This window comes from Branchiostoma lanceolatum, chromosome 14, assembly GCF_035083965.1.
Source record: "Branchiostoma lanceolatum isolate klBraLanc5 chromosome 14, klBraLanc5.hap2, whole genome shotgun sequence".
Taxonomy (NCBI): Eukaryota; Metazoa; Chordata; class Leptocardii; order Amphioxiformes; family Branchiostomatidae; genus Branchiostoma; species Branchiostoma lanceolatum.
In genome coordinates this window covers 1149571-1168053 of record NC_089735.1, presented here as the reverse complement: position 1 = coordinate 1168053, position 18483 = coordinate 1149571, and the positions used below count along the sequence as shown (strand labels likewise).

The 18483-nt window shown below is 45.1% G+C and overlaps 4 protein-coding genes across 4 annotated transcripts; all 4 read left to right on the top strand.

The window, feature by feature from the left end:
* The first annotated feature begins 290 nt into the window (after nucleotides 1-290).
* LOC136448651 (uncharacterized) lies at nucleotides 291-7572 on the top strand. Its single transcript, XM_066448289.1, has 11 exons — nucleotides 291-332; nucleotides 754-1242; nucleotides 1697-1824; nucleotides 2391-2631; nucleotides 3042-4805; nucleotides 5155-5414; nucleotides 5783-5844; nucleotides 6170-6399; nucleotides 6622-6875; nucleotides 7000-7137; nucleotides 7363-7572. Exons 1-11 carry the CDS (start codon nucleotides 323-325, stop codon nucleotides 7570-7572), a joined length of 3786 nt encoding a protein of 1261 aa, XP_066304386.1. The 5' UTR covers nucleotides 291-322.
* A 197-nt stretch (nucleotides 7573-7769) lies between these two features.
* On the top strand, nucleotides 7770-10529 carry LOC136449216 (uncharacterized). Its single transcript, XM_066449107.1, has 3 exons — nucleotides 7770-7863; nucleotides 8268-9500; nucleotides 9728-10529. The coding sequence occupies exons 1-3, from the start codon at nucleotides 7821-7823 to the stop codon at nucleotides 10213-10215; spliced, it is 1764 nt and encodes a 587-aa protein (XP_066305204.1). The 5' UTR covers nucleotides 7770-7820; the 3' UTR covers nucleotides 10216-10529.
* A 112-nt stretch (nucleotides 10530-10641) lies between these two features.
* Nucleotides 10642-13254, top strand: LOC136449217 (zinc finger protein 665-like). Its single transcript, XM_066449108.1, has 2 exons — nucleotides 10642-10870; nucleotides 11674-13254. The coding sequence occupies exon 2, from the start codon at nucleotides 11681-11683 to the stop codon at nucleotides 12737-12739; it is 1059 nt and encodes a 352-aa protein (XP_066305205.1). The 5' UTR covers nucleotides 10642-10870; nucleotides 11674-11680; the 3' UTR covers nucleotides 12740-13254.
* Nucleotides 13255-14629: 1375 nt separating this feature from the next.
* Nucleotides 14630-18193, top strand: LOC136449213 (zinc finger protein 665-like). The gene is made up of 2 exons (XM_066449101.1): nucleotides 14630-14788; nucleotides 16023-18193. Exon 2 carries the CDS (start codon nucleotides 16308-16310, stop codon nucleotides 17799-17801), a length of 1494 nt encoding a protein of 497 aa, XP_066305198.1. The 5' UTR covers nucleotides 14630-14788; nucleotides 16023-16307; the 3' UTR covers nucleotides 17802-18193.
* Nucleotides 18194-18483: the final 290 nt, after the last annotated feature.

Genomic DNA, 18483 nt, shown 5'->3' with positions numbered 1-18483 from the left:
ACATAGTAATACATAGTAACAATAAAACTGTCAAATAATAACAAATGATACAGAAATAAAGATTGACTTGACAACTCAATCTTCTCTGAAAGGAAACCCGGCCATCAGAAATCTGCACTCTCTCTGGATTTCATTGGCATGAGCACTACTGTACTAGTATACTACATCGTCGTCTGAATGTCTTTGGGCCGAAAATCGTATAGTTATCGTTCCTTTTTAATTTCCGCCCGAGTAGACACACCGCAGTCCGGGATGTCGTCTGTCCGTCTCATCACACCGGGCGCCTAACTCTCCTGTTCTGACATCACAACTGTCAATCACCATGGAGACAGGTGAGCCACATCGGTCACTTTCACTTCAATTAGGGCATATAGAGGATTTCAATTTTCAGTGTGGATAGTCCTTCAGAGATATTCTGAAAATGAACAAGTTCCGCATCACTATTTCAAGTCAAAACTTGTATTCCAGGCCTTATCTTTATGGCGTGACAGGAGATTATAACACTATATATAATATACATATGAAAGTATGATAGGTGAGTTTACAAAACCTATTGGCATATTCTAAGGGCTTGGTTTCATAAATCTACAATATCTTGTGTAGAATATCGTATCTTGATTTCACACTGAAATGGCACAGACAGAAATACAGTTCATTACCCACATTGCTGTGATGATTCCCAATACATGTACATGGCAAAATGGAATTTCAAATGTTAATCTTATTTGTTGTGAACCCGTTATTTCCTATCAGGTCCGCGTGTTGTCCTCCTGCACGCAGCAGAGGACGAGGAGTTCGTCAGGAGGCTGGTGGAGGGGCTGGTGGGTTTGCGGATGGACATAGGCGGCTACAGTTTACACCGGACAGACATATTCCGTCAGCAGCTCACAGGCACTCCTGGTGACGTCAGCCGCGCACAGCTCACGTCCGCACTGACCCTCGGCAGCGAGAAACTCGTCGTGCCCGTGATCAGCAGACACCTGCTTGCTGACCAGTCCTCGCTCACGGTCGGACTGGAAACTGCCGTGAGGAACAACAAGCCTCGATACGTCATTTGGCTGGACCAGAACCAGGATGACTTCCGTGAGTTCGGTACGTTAGTCAGCCGGCAGTACCCAACCCTGGAGGCGCCGGCCAGGCGGGTCCAGCGGGACAGGGCTGAGGAGACGATGCCCGGCAGTGTTTACAGGGGGGTGGACGGCATCGCCAGGGATGTGCGTGACGCGCTCTGCAGACAAACAGGTGAGGGTGGACATATCATGGCTGTTACACAACACAAAAGCAGCGGCTCTTTTGGTCACTTGTAAATCAAAGCATTTTCTTAACGTATTTTCGTGTAATCTTAACATAAAAAAGAGGAATAGCAAAAGTTGTTTACTTCCTTATCTAACTTCTGTCATATCAGCCTAAGCCAATGTTTTGCACATTGATATTAATTGGTATATAACGTCTCTATTTTTCAGAACATTTTCACAATGAGCACACAGAAGGCTTTTGGTTATATGAAAGTTATTAGTTTAACATACTTTCTAGTATGGACGATTGAATAAGTCGACGGGATGTTAGAAAATCATTGTAAAATACGTGCGCAATATATACATTGTATACAACTTTATTGCCGTAATATGAAATGTTTCAACATTTTGTGAACTAATATGATGTCTGATGTGTGCCGCTTGTCTGTTCATCTCCACAGGTGAACTGAGGTTCCCGTGCTGGATGGCCTTGGGCAACACTCGTGCGTTCCTGGCTGACAACATGAACCTCCCAGCTGTTCTCACACGGCTGGAACAGGAGAACCAGCTGAGTCCGACTGAGGTCCAGGTAGGTCACGTGGTGTAACCGGCAGTTGTCATTTATTGTGCCATATGTACTTTACATATAAAAACAATTCTACTACAATTTGGCATCATGATGGAGTATACTGATGAGGATTTATACCATACGGATTAGTTAATCAATCGTTCACCACAAATAGGATGTTTCCACTACTGCAGCAGCAGAAAACAGTGGACTACTACTCACCACAAATTACGTTCTGCACTAGATATTTTTTATCTAACAGAATTTTCAATAAGAAAGTGTAATCTTTCCAAATAAAACTGCGCCTAATACGTTTTGAGGAGCAATAACTAGTTTACAACATCTATTTATTCATTAGGTTGACTTAACCATAACACATGTACAGCCAAAGTTGTTAAACCAGGGGGCAGCTATTGGCGACAAACTTCAATGTGGCTGGTATGATTGTAAACCTGCATACGTCTACCTAGTAGTTTCTGCTGTTCAGACTTTACAATCAGACAACCACAGTTAAAGGATTCAAACATACGCAGAAGTACAGAAATGTTAACTAGTCACGCCACCCCTGCCGATGTTCCCTTCCCCAGGCGAAGCCGACACCAGTAAGCAGGGGGGAGCGGTTGGTAAGGATGCTGCAGAACAGTGGGCGGCAGGAGCCGTACGACTGGTTAGCGCGGGTCTTGCGGGAGGAGGGACAGGACTTCCTGGTGGAGGAGATGGAGGAACGGGAGCGGCACTGGGAGCGGTTCTACGGCATCGGGGAACAGCAGGCGGCACAACCTGGTCAACAAACGACACAGAGGGAGCATTCCGCACAGGAAAGTCAAGGTAGCTAGACAACAATATCTCTAATACATGATTGCAATGTGTTTTTGTTTAGTGCCCGTTGCGGTTTTAATCATTTTTTGACTACTTTTGATCATGACTTGCGAATCCGCAAATCTGTCCATTCGAGTCATCAAAGGATGATCGCACAATAGGCGGTTTTACAAAGACACATTGAATGAATTTTTCTTACATTGCCGCTAACATCAGGAATTTAACTTCCGTCTACATACCTCCCCCCTCCAACTAAAATCATTGCTTTCATAGAGGATTGATTGATAGAAATTTTTGTCTCAAACAGCGTCGGAAGTAGACAATTTTACCCGGTCCATACATCTCAACCAATTTTATGTACTCCATTTGTATGTTGTCTGTTGTAGTCATTATACTTTATGTGACCGTTTCCTCTGTAGTAACCATGCAGAAACGTCTACGTCATCCCGGCGCGCATGCGGACGACGCCACAAAACCTTTCGAAGTCAAGGGTGTGATTCTGGGACTGACGGAGGCAGGGAAGACCAGTCTGATCAACTGTATGATCAAAGGTCAAGGTCACGTGGAGATTGAAACTGACAGAACCATCGGTGTTGACGTCATCACGTTCCATGACACCAAGAATAACGTCAAGTACGAGATGTACGACTTCGGAGGTCACCAGATCTACCACTACACGCACCGGTTCTTCCTGACACGTCAGGCCCTGCACATCCTCAATGTAGACCTGCCAGGATACAAGTCAGAAGAGTTCCAGGAACGAGTGGGAACGTGGCTAACATCCGTGACTTCCCACGTGTTCAACCCGGCTATCCTTGTTGTAGGAACCAAAGTTGACCTGTTCCCGCCAGACCAAGCCGAGGAGATGATAGCAGCAGCTTGTTCCTCCATCCAGAGAGACATCCAGGTCGCTGAGAGAAAAATACAAACAAGGCTGAAAGAAGAGATTCAACTCTGTCAGGGGGCGGTGGATGCAGCGGACGGTGGATCGGACATACCCGAACGTTTCTACGGTCTCACAAAGAACGACATCTTGGCCAAGAAAGAGTCACTGGAGAAGTTGCTTGAAGGACGACCCAAAGGTCTGTTAAACGTACAGGTTATCCCGGTCAGCAGCAAGACGTTCCAGGGTATCGAAGTTCTGTGCAACAGGATGGCAGAAATGGTGAAGGACGAGCGACTGTTCCCAGCTGCCCGCCAAGAGCTGCCGACATCGTGGACGAAACTGACAGAAGACATCAAGACTTCAGGACGGACGTACCTTCGTGTCAGGGATTGTCAGGACGTCGGAGCAGCTGCAGGGATGAAGGAGTCAGACGTGCTGAACGCGCTCAGCTATCTGCACGTGACCGGACAGATCCTGTTCTACAACCACATCAGGGGGATGGAAGATCTGGTCTTCCCGGACCCAACCATCATCCTCACACTCTTCAAGCAGATCTTCAGGCATGACCTACCGGCATATCTGGACAGCATAGCCGAGTCTCTCTCTGAACACGCGAGAGTTCAGTTCGATGAAGGCAGGGTGTCCTTCTTAAAGACGGGCAGGGCAAGCGACAGTTTCATGGAGAACCTGCTTGGAGACAACATAGCCACCTTCAACAGTCTCCTTCCCCTGATGAAGCACTTCGGCCTGTGTTACTCAGGGTCGGTGATCTTTCCAACAGAGCTTCCTGCCGCCCAGCCTGACGAGGTGGCGCACTGCTGGCCAGAGGTTGTGCCATCAGGCGGAGAGGAGATCTCTGTTACTATAGAGTACAGCCAAGAGCCTCCTCTGGGTCTACCGGAAACCATGGTCTCCCGTATCCTGTCCATGGAGCAGACCACACGCCGTCTCCTCACCAAGGACACAGTTGTCGTTCATGTTGGAGAGAACTCAGAAGACGTCATGTACCGCCATTTCCCGACAAGAGAAGAAATCCGGATCCGGGGAGAGCCGGAGAAGGCGTGGCGCCAGGCTCAGACGGTAGCGAAGGTGATAGAGGCCTGTTGGGACGAGTTTCCTGCCTTGTACTCCAGTACCAGTGTTGGAAGCGGAGAAACAACAAAGTCTCTCACTATAGAGGCTGTGAGACGTCACGTGCCGGGTGACTTGTTGAGAATGTCTGAAGGAAACTGGGAACGGCCACTCGAGCTTCCTGTCATCAGAACGGTGGAGGGCGCCATTGGCAAGTACTTCATCGGTAAGTGCGAAGGGCGTTTCTATCTGAATTGATAAAGGAACCTCATATGGTGTTTTATAATTAGTTTTTATATCAGTATCATATTATATTATATCATATCATTACTATATAGTTATCATATCATTATTACATCAGATACTATATAGTATAGCTACCTATAATAAATGCTATCTCTTTGTTTAAATGTTCCTTGGCCCATCTATATCCACTGTTAAAAGTACCCCTGTTCGCCTCCAATATCTTTAATGTGGAAATCCCCTCTTGTGTATTTTGCTTCAGCAAAAATTGTTTCAGGTACATGTTTTTGCTTGTTTTGTACACTCCTAAAATTGATGTCCTTTCTGTCCAGACAACCGTCTATACCAGGTCAGCAGGGCTGTTGGTGAGGAGGGGCAGCTGTGGATCCGACTGGGACAGGAGCTGGGACTGAACAGGGCCGTGTTGAGCAACATTGGGGTAGTCTTAAAAACCCAGGAGGCGTTCCAGATGCTGAAGGCGTGGCGCACGAAGACCCCCCACGGACCGCTCCACTACCTGCCGCAGCTGGAGGAAACACTGCGGAACATCAGCAAACCGGACCTGGCTGCAGCTGTACAGCGGGTGTATAAGGTGAATGTATGAGCTCAAGTATAACGCAAGCGCAGTACTAGTCTAGTTGACGACTTCACTTGAAACGGGGTTTGATAGTAATGACCGTATTTTAATTGCCGACCAGATGAAATTCATTGACCTTAATCATATATGTTATTAACTTATGTCACACTAATGTTAAACGATACATCATGAGCGGTCAGGTGTGAAAGCAGTCATTTCCTTTATTGATATTTTTCATTCTGAAAAAGTATGTAGTCTGTCTGAATTATGGTTATCTTTTATGAAAACCTTACATAACTACTATGTGCATTGTAGTACTCATATATACGACACATCTACATATACGATATAGCTTCACCAATTGCAATTTCCCATGTATCCAGGAATACCGTGACGCCTTGCCGTTACAAAAGGTTAGCCCTGAGATGACCGAGGCCACAGAATGGTGAGTAGTCATTATAACATCGGCTCATTCCGGAACAACATAGACAGTAGAAGAACCGAAAACAACATAGATAGTAGCAATGATGGATATCATAACATGGATCAAGTCTGACTTTGAAAGCCATAATAACAACACCAAGATTATTTGCTCTATTTCAGGGCCTAATCACTGAAGTATAGAAGAACACAGTAACCGTTTTATCAAAGTAGACACGCATATTGTACTAGGCTTCTTCAGGCTTGACGTCCAATACAATAAGAACCATAGACTGTCATACCTGTTTGAATATAGATGTCGAAAAAATCACCCGCATTTATCTCCTTAGGTATCTCCGGCTGCCAGGTGAAGGGAAGTACCTGTGCAGACGGACCGACCTGGGCGTGGTGACGCCCTACCCGCTGCACGTGACCTACAGGAGTGCGAACTGGTCCGACAACTGGCAGCAGGTGGGGGAATGGATGCCGGTGGGTCCGCTCTTCTCCATCCAGTGTGAGGACGTGGAGGGGCCGGTGGACATCCTACTGCCGCACGTGCTGCACCTGGATGATGCAACAGGTAACGAAGATCAATCGCAAATCTAGAAGTGTTCCTTTTTTTGTAAAGCAGTAACTTCCTGCCTAAATAATGTGAACAGGGACTGAATGAAGAAAATGTACCTTGCAATTGATGATGCAAGAGGTAAGAAATAAAGCTTTCTTATCAGTCCTCATTTTACTGCATTGTATTAGCACATTTACAATATATCTGATCAAAAAACTACTGTCGTTTATGTTTTAGAACTCACCCCAGAAGACGTCCAAGTCGTGCACGTGGTGGGAAACTCCCCCGAGCTGCTGCCGGTTACAGACCTCACCCCCTCCCAGGCCGTGACCAGGTTCAAGAAAGGCAGCCTGTTCGGGGTGGTGGGGAGGACAGAGAAGGCTCTGAGTGTGTCTAGGAACGGGCTACTGATGGCCTTTTCATCTATGGAGGACTACGGAATTTCCAAGCTGAAAGTTTACATCGTCTCCAACACAAGGATCATGAAAGAGGTAAGGTAGATGATAATGTTTATAAATATCAAATTTACGTTTCCGATAATTCAGTTGAGAAGAATCGGTGGCAATTGATTCTGCTATTTTTGTAATTTCTTACCCTCATTTTGATCACGTACAGACCCTTAAGCAGGACGAGGGAGATTGGAAGTTTAAGCCAAGTGACTCCAAGACCTGCGAGCTTTGCCCAGGTGCTCTCTACCACCTTAAAGGAAGTGTTTCAAATGGAAGAGACATGTTTGTGCCGTCATCTCCGAAGGTTTGTATAAGAAGTTCTCTCTTTGTGTTTCCTTTACCGACCGATGCTCTTTGTTAAAATGGATGCTAAGTTTACATTAACAGTGAAAATCACGTTTTAGTCTCGAAGGTTTAGTCTTCTTGCTTGTGTTCGTGCAAGTCTGATATGCGCGATTGCGCAATAGTATATAGTTGTTTTTGCCGTTTATCATATTTCCGCAATTATTGCTACTTCTATTTGTTTCAGCGCCTCATGTTTGAAGACACGTTCGAAACCAACAAGTTCTACGAGCCGTTCCGGGTGGAAGTAAGTGCTGACATCTGGAACAGCAGCACCACCTCGCGACTAAACTTGGAACTGCTTAAGGAGGTCAGAGATGGCGGAAAGGAACCCGTTGCACACCTGACACTGGGTAAGCTTGACCTTAAGAAAATAACAAAAAAATGTTCCGTCTAGATAGCAACAAATGCAACAAAATAGAGCCGTAATCAAATTATTGAAATTGGACAAGTTCAGCTGGAAGAAACGACACAAGTTTTTAAAAATCGTTGTCAGCTTTATCTATGTAGAGGTGATTCTGGTCAAACTGTCCAGACCAGAAATTCACTATTTACCGTCTCTCGACTCTCCCAGGCCACTACAAGCGAGAGTACACTGCCGACGGCGATGATAGCGGGCTTTCAACACCCACGGAGCCGGCGGCTATGGAGGCTGTGAGGCGACAACTGGAATCTTCTAACATTTCTGGTATTGTCTGATTAATGGTGACGTACAAGACTGAATCTGTTGCCACCCAAGTGTCGCTACCCTAGGTCTGTTGTTAAAAAGTTCTAGAAGCATAAGTGCAATGTCACATATGCTGTATGGGGTTCGGTAAGATCGAGACTGTTCGTGGTTTTATATTTTCAGTTTAAAGTGCAGGGTACCTAGATCATTTTGGTCATACTATAATGGTTAATGTCAGCAGGGCAATATGTCTTTTTAAGTACGCGTGTCTTAAGTTTAATCAGAATTCATTCAATCATAGGCATAATTACTGATACTGATACTTTATAACCTCCTTACTTTATTGTAATTATAGTTGATTCTGAAAACAATCTAATGACACTTCATATTTCTTCTTTCCCTTTGAAAAACGAATATCATTCAAGGCAAAGGTTCAGTCCTGTTGGTTGGAGATGAATTCTGCACATCGAAGGGCGGAATCTCCACCATCAACCTGAACGTCGCGCGCATGCTCACCGCCGCGGGCGCCGAGGTCTACGCCACCGTGTTGGAGGCAACTGAACAAGATGAGAGAGATGCAGAACGAGATAGAGTCAGACTCCTCAAACCTCGCCTTGATGCCGACAGCAGCGCGAAGCCGTCCCTAGAGTGGCTGACTGTGTACCACAGCGTTCATTTCCCGTACCTCCCGCCAAATGTCAGTTGCATTGTGGGCCATGTTGACGTCACCAGCAGAGCAGCCAGGAAGATCAAGGAAGAGCGATTTCCACACGCCAAGCTTGCCATGTTTGGTCACGTGGCGCCAGAGGAGACCGAGCACTACAAGAGTGACGAGAAGGCCCTGGGTGTGGGGAGGAAGGAAGCCAGCATCCAGGAAGACATCGGCCAGGCTCATGTCGTCTTCTCGGTAGGAGCGCGCATTCACCGCCACTACGACAGGTTCCTCCGTCGGAATCGCGTGGATCACCACATCTTCCTACCTGAACCTTCCAAGGTGTTCAGCAAAGCAAATGTGAGCTTTGATGAAGAAAGTGAAAAAGTCCGAAAGCCAGAGAGAATAGTTCTGTCCACTGGCAGGGTGCGGGATGTGGAGATGCTGAAAGGTCACGACCTGGCCGCAGGAGCCATTGACAAGGTGGCACAACGTCTTGATGGTCAGTACACACTGAGGTTGAGAGTCCGCGGCATCGATGAGAACGACTTCAAGGAGAGCAAGAGAATCCTGGAGGAGAAGCTGAGATCCGGGCGGGTCAAGCCCACACTGCTTCCGTACGGCACTCAAGAGGACATCCGCCGAGACATGGAGAACTGTCACCTGGTCCTGATGCCGTCTCGGGCTGAACCGTTCGGACTGGTCGGCCTGGAGGCCATCGCGGCAGGAGTTCCCGTCCTCATCTCTGAGCACTCGGGACTCGCAGAGCTGATAGAGGAGCTATCAGACAGGCTGGGGCAGCCCAAGTTCCGCCACTGCATCGTCAAGATGAAGGGAGACACCGCGACCGACGGGGATGCAGAGAAGTGGGCTGAAAGAATCGAGGATGTCCTCAAGAACGCCAGGTCAGAGTTCGCGGAAGCACGCGCCTTCAGGGAGAAACTGCTGGCCTCCAGGTACTGGGAAGAGTCTCACCAGAAGTTCCTACAGGCCTGCGGCATCACTGGTGAGAAACAATGGTCTTTTCATGATGATTAAGCAAGATCAATACCCGTTTGTTTTGCAGGGCTTTTAATTCTTCTGTTGTGGACCACGCTTACCTAATAATAGACATAGACAGAAACCTAGTTCCTATTCGGCCACTGGGCTCTTATGATGTTTCAACCAATCAATATTTCCCTTACAATGTTCTTCTTACTGGGATATTAAAAAGATATTTTCATTTGTTTCCAGCTCACTGCCCCAGAGCAACAATACCCGCCAGTAATCCAGCCGAAAGACTCTCCAAACCAGACCAGGAGCACCTGGCTGAAACGGTAGAGGAGGCTGAGCCCACAAGGCCACTGGAACAGCTTAGTCCGACACACTCCCCGACTGCCCCGATGCCCGCCAGTACGGAAGTAGATAAATCCAGGAGCCCACAGACAGACGACAAGAAGCATTCAGCTGAGAAGGTAGACGAGAAGCCTGCCGGTGACGACGAGTCTAGCAAATGGGTAGAAAAGCGCTCCCTGTTGGACCAGTCACAAAGAGCAGTTACAGCCAGGACCTCGAGCCGTGTGCTGCAACAAGAGGAAATAGAGCTGGAGGAACTGGCTGCAGCCACAGAAACAACCCGCTTGTCGCCAGCCGGGGAGGAGCAGGGGGAAGCAGAGGAAGCTGAGACCGCGGGGAGGGCCTGCTGCCCTCGCTGCCCACACGGCGCATGCTCGGTTTTGTAGGACGTCACAAAATCCACCAGCATGCCGTGGGCCATGCTTAGCTCCGACGACAGATGTAGCATATAGCTTTTGTAAATATGTTAATATGTTGATATATGTGGAATATATGTGGAATGTGTAATACATGAAACCGTTCTGCCAGTTTGCTGATAAAGACGTGAGTATAGATGTTTCCTGGTATTACATGTATTAGTTTTCTTTGTCATAGAAATGCGTATCTTATTCTGTCTTTTATGAGTATAATATTTACGCCAGTGTTCCTTGCTGTTTTACTGTTTTATTGATTACCGTGAATAAAGTATTTGTTGGCAGTATGTTTTATCGTTCCAATTCCTCGTACACGCTTTATCGCCATCAAAAAGTGTAGGTAGCTTTTTTTCTTAGGTCAATTTTTAACCTATTAGATTCGGAGTCTGCGGAGCATGTTTACCATAAAATTTACTTGCTGTAGTCTTTAATAGCTGTTATTTGCACTGTGCGCCGCCACGCGATGAGATAAGGGTCATCAGGTATAGCAACTATAGTTAACCTTTGGCCTTTGACATAGGTTAAAATCCAGTTTACTATCCGCCATCTTGATTCCTGCCGATGCGATGTGTTCTTTGTCCACTTTTTGTAGTATTGCTCTCGTTTTCCTGTCCAGGATCAGTTAAAGGTGAGAACGATAACCGTGTGCAATTGTTTTAGTTTACATGAGAAACTATTCCAGTAGAATAGACGGTGGAACTTACGAAGAGCTGTTCACCTTGGTTCGAATGTCGTGTGTGGGGAGGGGGTTTATTTTCTAGCCTCCTTTGCAGGCCTCCCGGGCGATAATTTGTGGGAGCACTGATTCGCGTTTTTTTTAGCTTATCGGGTCCAGGGTCTTTTGCTGGGAAACCCGTATAACTGTAGTAGTAGTAACTGTGGCGGCATACCAGGGTTCGCCAGCAATACGGGTATACAATGCGGGTTCCCCAGCAAAAAAACCCTGCCCCCCATAAGTTAGAAAGAAAAAAAAACAAAACAAAAAAAACACGCGAATCAGCGCTCCTCAAAAATATTATCGCCGGCGTCGCCAGGGAGGCCAGCAATGGAGGCTACTTTATAAACTGCAAACCATATAAGCTAGTTCGTAGTTGCTACTACGCATGTGCAGTGTCAAAGGTGAAGGCCCCCGAGACGTAAACAAAACCCGTCGGGACGTTGTTATGCAATTCTAGACAATGTCGAGGCGAGCACTATTAGCAAGCCGGGGGCCTTCACCTTTGGCACTGCACATCCGTAGTAGCAACCCCGAACTAGCTTATAAGGCACCATCGGATTGTATGTCATTCTACTGCGACTAGACCCCCGGCTGGTATATAGACCATTTTCCCTTAACCCTCCGGTAAGAAATTCCTGTCTCTTGCATCTTATGCACACTTCTTGTATTAAAAGGGCATTTTCTTACCAATATGTATATGTTTTCCACCGCAGGTCAACTATGACAGCAAGCCGTGGGTCTCCCACCGAAGTTTTCATGGAGGAAAACAGCCCGCTATTGACAGATGACGTCACAGGAAAGCAAGCAGTCACAAGATGGAGATGTATAGAAAAGTCCAACGTGGATGGTCTGTTAAGAAACTCTGGTGTGAAACCATATGTCAGGCCCAACCCTTTCTTGCACAAGGCGATACCGCCAGAAAGAATGCCGTACAAGTGCCGTCTCTGTGACTACTGCACAGCGCTTCATAGGGAATTCGTAAGGCACATGGCTAAACACACCGGTGTAAACCCCTACGCGTGCAAGGTGTGTGAATACGCGACAGATAACCAGGGAAACCTGACCAAGCACATGGCGATGGTACATAAAAGAAAGAAGCCGCAGGACTACAGCACAGCTAGAAAAGGGAAATTAGACACGCGCGTGGTTAAACGTGCGTGTGAGAACTCCTTCATGTGTGGAGTGTGCGGGTACAGGGCAGCAGAAAGGTGTCAGCTAGCAGGCCATATGAAGACACACATCTTGCCAAGGGAGAAGCCGTACAAGTGTGACCAATGCAACTACTGCACGGATAGAAAGTCAAGCTTTGACATGCATAAGGCAAAACACACTGGTAAGAAAAAACACATGTGTTGGGAGTGTGGGTTCAGAACGGTTTACAGGTCTAACTTATTAAGTCATATGAATGTACATACTGGGGGAAAGCCCCTCAAGTGCAACCAGTGTGACTACTGCACAGCTAGAAAAGGGGACTTGAACAAACACATGCTTAAACACATGGGTGAAAAACCATACAGTTGTGAAGAGTGTGGGTTCAGGACGGTTTACAGGTCCAACCTATCAAAACATATGAAGACACACAGAGGAGAAAAAACGTACAAATGTGACCAGTGTGACTACTGCACGGCTAGGAAGGAGCACCTGGATACACACATGGCCAAACACACTAGTGAGAAACCCTACATGTGTGGGGAGTGCGGGTTTAGGACAGATTATAGGTCTTCACTTTCCGCACACATGAAAAGACACTTACTAGAAAAGCCGTACAAGTGTGAATAGTGTAAGTCACATAGGATTTCTGGACCAGCATATATGCATGGCTTACTTCAAATCAAGAATGTTCTAGTTACTGATAGTATACAGTGGTGTTGTACAGGTGTGAATGCTGGCTTGTGCAATGCTAAGAAAGATAACCAGGGTACTGTTACTGAGAGAAAGCATGTATTCATACTACTAGTAGTAGGTGGGGCGGACTTACGGAAATACTTGTGTGAAATGTGCATATGTGGCTACAAGTTTGATTTTATTTCACAAATATTAAAAAGAAAAAGTCATGTTTACCGAACTGTGTAGGAGAAGATGGAGACCAGTGATTGTAAGGTCTAAATGAGTCTCTGTCCATGTTTCTTAGTGTAACGAATGATTGATTAATAAGATAACAGAAAATCACCAGCTAAAAAGTAACAAGTAGATGATACATGTAACAAATAAAGAAAAAAAAATGTGAAAATGAAAAGTATGGAAACAAGTATATTCCTAAGCGCTGAATAAATGTAAATCTAATTAACAAACAACTCGTACATGAATAAATTACCACTAAGTTAATGCGTTTCCTCGTTTACTGAAGTGATTTGTGATTATGAGCTTAAGGAGGTACAAGGGGAGGATGTTAAATTCTCCATAGTCACCAATCTTATGTGCGCCAGGATGTAAGGAATAAAGAGAAAGTCTGTTGTATTAGTATTCTCCACTTCAATAGTAACTTCCTCCTACCTAACGGGGTGTCCCGGTGGTGAAGTGGTCAGCGCTCCTGTCACTTGCCACATCTGGTTCAAATCACTTGCACAAGAAGGCCCGAGTTCAAGCCCCGGGAACTCTGGACAAGAGGCGCATTGAGTCATACCAAAGACTTTATAGAAATGGTACATACTTATGAAACAGTATGGAAGTTAAACACACTCCATTGCCAGCGGACTAGCCCCCTGCTCCAGTGATTGCACCACAGTGTGGCTCAGGGCTATGAAACGGAGATGGGCACCGCCCTATACACCTTATGGTGTGAGAGGATTTTAACTGGTAACTAACTAGGAACCTAGAACAACGTCAAGTATAGATGGGGTTATCAATAAACAAGTAGATTTCCGCTTCAATGCCTTAACCAAATTATGCTGGCGTTTACTACTGACATACTACATACAATACTGTAACATAGATTACTCATTGGATGAATGAATGATCATCGTATTAATAATTTTGTGAATGGAAGTAAAGAAACTTGCCAGGCCATTAGTTTCCTGTGTGTTTACTCTAAGAATAGTTCAGTCGCAAGTTTCCTAATTTGACATTTCATTATCCAAGTACTTTTATTTAACATAATACCTCCCAAAACGTAGGGAATTTCATATTCCACTGCACACAGAAAAGAAATCAAATCCAATAGCAACTGTTTGACTAGTGGAATCTCCAATTGACGACTTAAATTTTACTTTGTGTTTATTTCATTACTGTGTACTTTATCATTATTATCATTATCTCATTTCAATGTATTCTTGCAATCAGTCTTCGGGCATGAGTTCGCAATAAAGTTAGTATTGTTTAAAAGACCTCCATTACTGCATTAGTGACAGTAATGACATAATTATACATTACATTAAATTGAAATAAGGTAAACAATATATAGGTAAATAATTGTATTTTGTGGGCCAGCCTTTACCAGCGAGAGCTGCCTTGGCTGACCCAGTGTAATGACTTGTCTCACTGCTAAAAATACGATACAAATACAATGCTTGATACTTTACAACGAGTCTCCCGTGCTAAACATGCGGTTTCTATTCAGAGAACCGAGTCAAGCGAAAAGAAACCACAATCATTACATTTTACATGACATCATCATGTAATCATGACAAAACTACAAAGAAATCTTCATTTAGCTTAATTCTTTACTGCTATTTCGAGCTCTGCAGGGTGAGATTGGGGTAATCAGGTATGCCCCATCGCCCTGCCCTAATACCTATGACCTTTGACATTACTATCCGCCATTTTGATACCTTCTGATGTGTTCGAATTCTTTGTCCACTTTTATAGTATTCTGTCCAGGATCAGTTAAAGGTGAGAATTGGATAGTCAAGACAATTGCTCTAGTTATTCTAGTTTAACGTGAATGATTGTGTTCGTACTTGACAATCTGCGCGATAGAATTTGCGTAGATATTTACATGTTTTTGCATCCGCATGTATGACCGTTTGTGGGGAGGGGGGCAAGAATGTATACATTTCAATCCGCTGTATCTGATGCATTGTATTCAACTACATTTTTCCAGTAGATTAAAGGTTCCTAGTCGACGGGCTTATTCTAATGCGACTGTAGAATGAACTAGCCTCCGATGCAGACTCCTCCCGGCTGTTTTCTTTTTCAAGTTTCAGTTTTATAGTATTTACATTTTTCTTATTGCTGGCCGGGACGCATCTGCGTCCACTCGGCGCCACAAAACGAAATTAAAAATCACTTAGTGCATGGCAATCGGCATGGACTTGTGAAGTCCGCGCCCAGCGGAGGGTGCACTCACCGCTGGCTCCACGTTCTCACGCCGTAACCATGCGCCCTGCTTTGTCCCGACAAGTTTTTATAACTTGAGGTCCATCGGGGTCACCGTCTAGCCTCCGATATGCAGACTCCTCCCGGCTGTTTTCTTTGTCAAGTTACAGTTTTATACTATTACATTTTTCTTATTGCTGGCCGGTAATAAGAAAAAAAATGTAATAGTATAAAATTGTAACTTGAAAAAGAAAACAGCCGGGAGGAGTCTGCATCGGAGGCTAAGAATGAACGGATTGAGGTTTGCTCATAATCTACTCTCACTTGTAGGCAGCACGCTAAGATCAGAGAGCATCTAAATCATAGTTGACCGCTTATGCCAACCTTGCTCACCACAAATGAGATTTACTACTAGTCTGGATCTCGGACTTTTTCAGGGCCTACACAGGCCAACTCCTGTGAGTTTCCTCAGGGCCTTACTCAGAGGGGCCTTGGTTACATTACTTAAGTACAATTCCTTTGTCCCCTAGCCCTAGAGCTGAGGTGCTAGCCTATGATTGTATGAAGGCCCTGAAAACAGTCTGGCATCCAGGCTACTTGGGAATGGGCAGTGGGGAAAATTTGTCAGTTTTTGAAGGCTTTAATTAGTTTGTTCATGTATAGATTTTCAGATTTTTGTTGCATCTGGACCTTTTCCACTTCTGGTGAGGATTTAATGACAACTGCATCATATTAGAAAGAAAAATTATGGAGAAAAAGATTGTATCCAATGCCTTTTTTTTTCTTGCATGTATGTTTTCCACAACAGGGTCCATGTGGCAGTAAGCCGTTGGTCTCAAACCCAAGTTGCAGAGCAGCACGACAGCCCGCTATTAGTGGATGACGTCACTGGAAAGCAAACAGCTGAGAAGGGGAGATGTTAAGATTAGTCCAACGTGGATGATCTGTTAACAAACTGGTGAGAAACCATCTCATAGGTCCAACCTTTCCATGTAGAAAAAGGAAACACACAGAAGAAAAGGAACAAGCAGAAAACAAAACAGTGTAACTACAGCACAGACAGTAGACAGGTAAAGGCAATCTGAACCTACGAATGGCTAAACGTACACGTACAGATGACAAACCCTACTTGTGTGAGGAGTGCGGGTTCAGGGCAGGTTACAAATCTCACCTAGCCAGTCATATGAAGACACATACAAGAGAGAAACCGTACAAGTGTGACCTGTGTGATTTCTGCACGGCTTGGAAAGGGGAATTGGACAAGCACATGGCTAAACACGGTCAGAAACCCTACAAGTGTCTGCAGTGTGGATACAGAACAGGTATGAAGTCCAAGCTGAACAAGCACATTAAGATGCACACAGGAAAAAAGCCATACAAGTGTGACCAGTGCGACTACCGCACAGCCGGGAAAAGTAGCCTAGACATTCACATGGTTAAACATACAGGTGAGAAGCCCTACATGTGTGGAGAGTGCGGGTTCAGAACAGGTTACAAATCTCACCTCGCCAGTCATATGAAGACACATACGGGAGAGAATCTGTACAAGTGTGACCAGTGTGACTTTTGCACGGTTACGAAGGGAAGTTTGAATACCCACCTGGCTAAACACACTGGTGAGAAACCCTACAAGTGTGGGGAGTGTGAGTACAGAACAACTAACAGGTCAAAACTATCAAGTCATATGAAGATACATACCGGAGAGAAGCCGTACCAGTGTGACCAGTGTAGTTTTTGTACAGCTCGGAAAGAGAACCTGAAACTTCACATGGTTAATCACACCGATGAGAAACCCTACATGTGTGAGGAGTGTGGCTTTGGGACAGCTTACAAATCTGCCTTATCAAGTCATATGAAGATACATACGGGAGAGAAGCCGTACCAGTGTGACCAGTGTGACTACAGAACAGCTAGAAAAGGAGACTTGATTTCCCACATGGCTAAACACACTGGTGAAAAACCCTACATGTGTGGAGAATGCGGTTATAGGACAGCTTACAGGTCTTACCTTTCAAGACATATGAAGATACATACCGGTGAGAAACCCTACAAGTGTGATCAGTGTGACTACTGCACAGCAAGTAAAGGCGAGTTGGACATACACAAGGCAAAACACACTGATGAGAAGCCCTACATGTGTGGGGAGTGCGGGTACAGGACAGCTTACAAATCTGCCTTATCAAGACATATGAAGATACATACAGGAGAGAAGCCGTACCAGTGTGACCAGTGTGGCTACAGAACAGCTAGAAAAAGGGAATTGATTCTCCACATGGCTAAACACACTGGTGAGAAACCCTACATGTGTGGAGAGTGTGAATTCAGGACAGCTGATAGGTCTACCCTATCGAGTCATATGAAGAAACATACAAGAGAGAAGCCGTACCAGTGTGACCAGTGCGACTATTGCACAGATTGGAAACCAGACTTAATTACCCATATGTCTAAACACTCTGGTAAGAAACATTTCATTTTCATGTGTAAGGAGTGTGGGTTCAGGACAGATTACAGGTCTTCCCTTTCCAGACACATGAAAATGCAGTCAGACGAAACGCCACACGTACAAGTCAAGTGTGACCTGTGTTAGTATTCGGTTCTCCTGGACTAACACGTGGCCAAACATGTTCCAGTTGGAGAGAAGTTTGATCACTGTGGTCTGTGCACAGTGTGGACAAAACAGCTTAGTACACGCTCTGTGAAATAGCACGAGGTTTTAGGTGGAGTAGATGCATGAAAAAACGTACTGAATCATGGGGACAGCTTGCTGCCCAATGTGCCACGAGGCACAGGACATAATTCTAAGTTAAAGTAAGATGCATGGAAATCCTTGTAACGAAATTAATGTATGGGATAGAGACTTCCCTTCTTCCTTACTCGGCTAGTATAAAGAGGCTAGCAGTGTCAAAAGCTGTAGTTCTTGTTTGTTGGCACATAAAATGTACATGCGGGACAGAAGCTCCCCCCCCCCTTCACTAGTAGGCTTGTCAAACTCAGCAGCACTTGTTTGGTGGCACATAGAATGTACATGCATACAAAAAAAGTCTGCAAGTATTTTCGTAGAGTTTATTTGAATAGTTACACTGGAATTTATGAACCTAAAAGTACAGTAGTATGGTCTGCACCTTTTCATCTTATCAGGTGGTGTTCTGAAAATCAAATGATAAACACAAAGTCATTGAAACTTTCACTACATCTACTTTACTTTCAACTTAAGAAGACTGTTGTATAATGGTTTGTATCCTGCTCACTGGCGCAGTATTAAACTTTCT

What these genes read in the sequence shown, in the direction of transcription:
- LOC136448651 (XM_066448289.1), top strand. An exon ending in TTCCGCACAGGAAAGTCAAG is followed by an intron (nt 2,632 to 3,041) that starts GTAGCTAGACAA and finishes TTTCCTCTGTAG; the next exon opens with TAACCATGCAGAAACGTCTA. An exon ending in ACACAAGGATCATGAAAGAG is followed by an intron (nt 6,876 to 6,999) that starts GTAAGGTAGATG and finishes GATCACGTACAG; the next exon opens with ACCCTTAAGCAGGACGAGGG.
- LOC136449216 (XM_066449107.1), top strand. Translation starts at nt 7,821, where the DNA reads ATGGAGGCTGTGAGGCGACAACTGGAATCTTCTAACATTTCTG. An exon ending in GGAATCTTCTAACATTTCTG is followed by an intron (nt 7,864 to 8,267) that starts GTATTGTCTGAT and finishes ATATCATTCAAG; the next exon opens with GCAAAGGTTCAGTCCTGTTG. An exon ending in ACAGGCCTGCGGCATCACTG is followed by an intron (nt 9,501 to 9,727) that starts GTGAGAAACAAT and finishes ATTTGTTTCCAG; the next exon opens with CTCACTGCCCCAGAGCAACA.
- LOC136449217 (XM_066449108.1), top strand. Translation starts at nt 11,681, where the DNA reads ATGACAGCAAGCCGTGGGTCTCCCACCGAAGTTTTCATGGAGGAAAAC.
- LOC136449213 (XM_066449101.1), top strand. Translation starts at nt 16,308, where the DNA reads ATGGCTAAACGTACACGTACAGATGACAAACCCTACTTGTGTGAGGAG.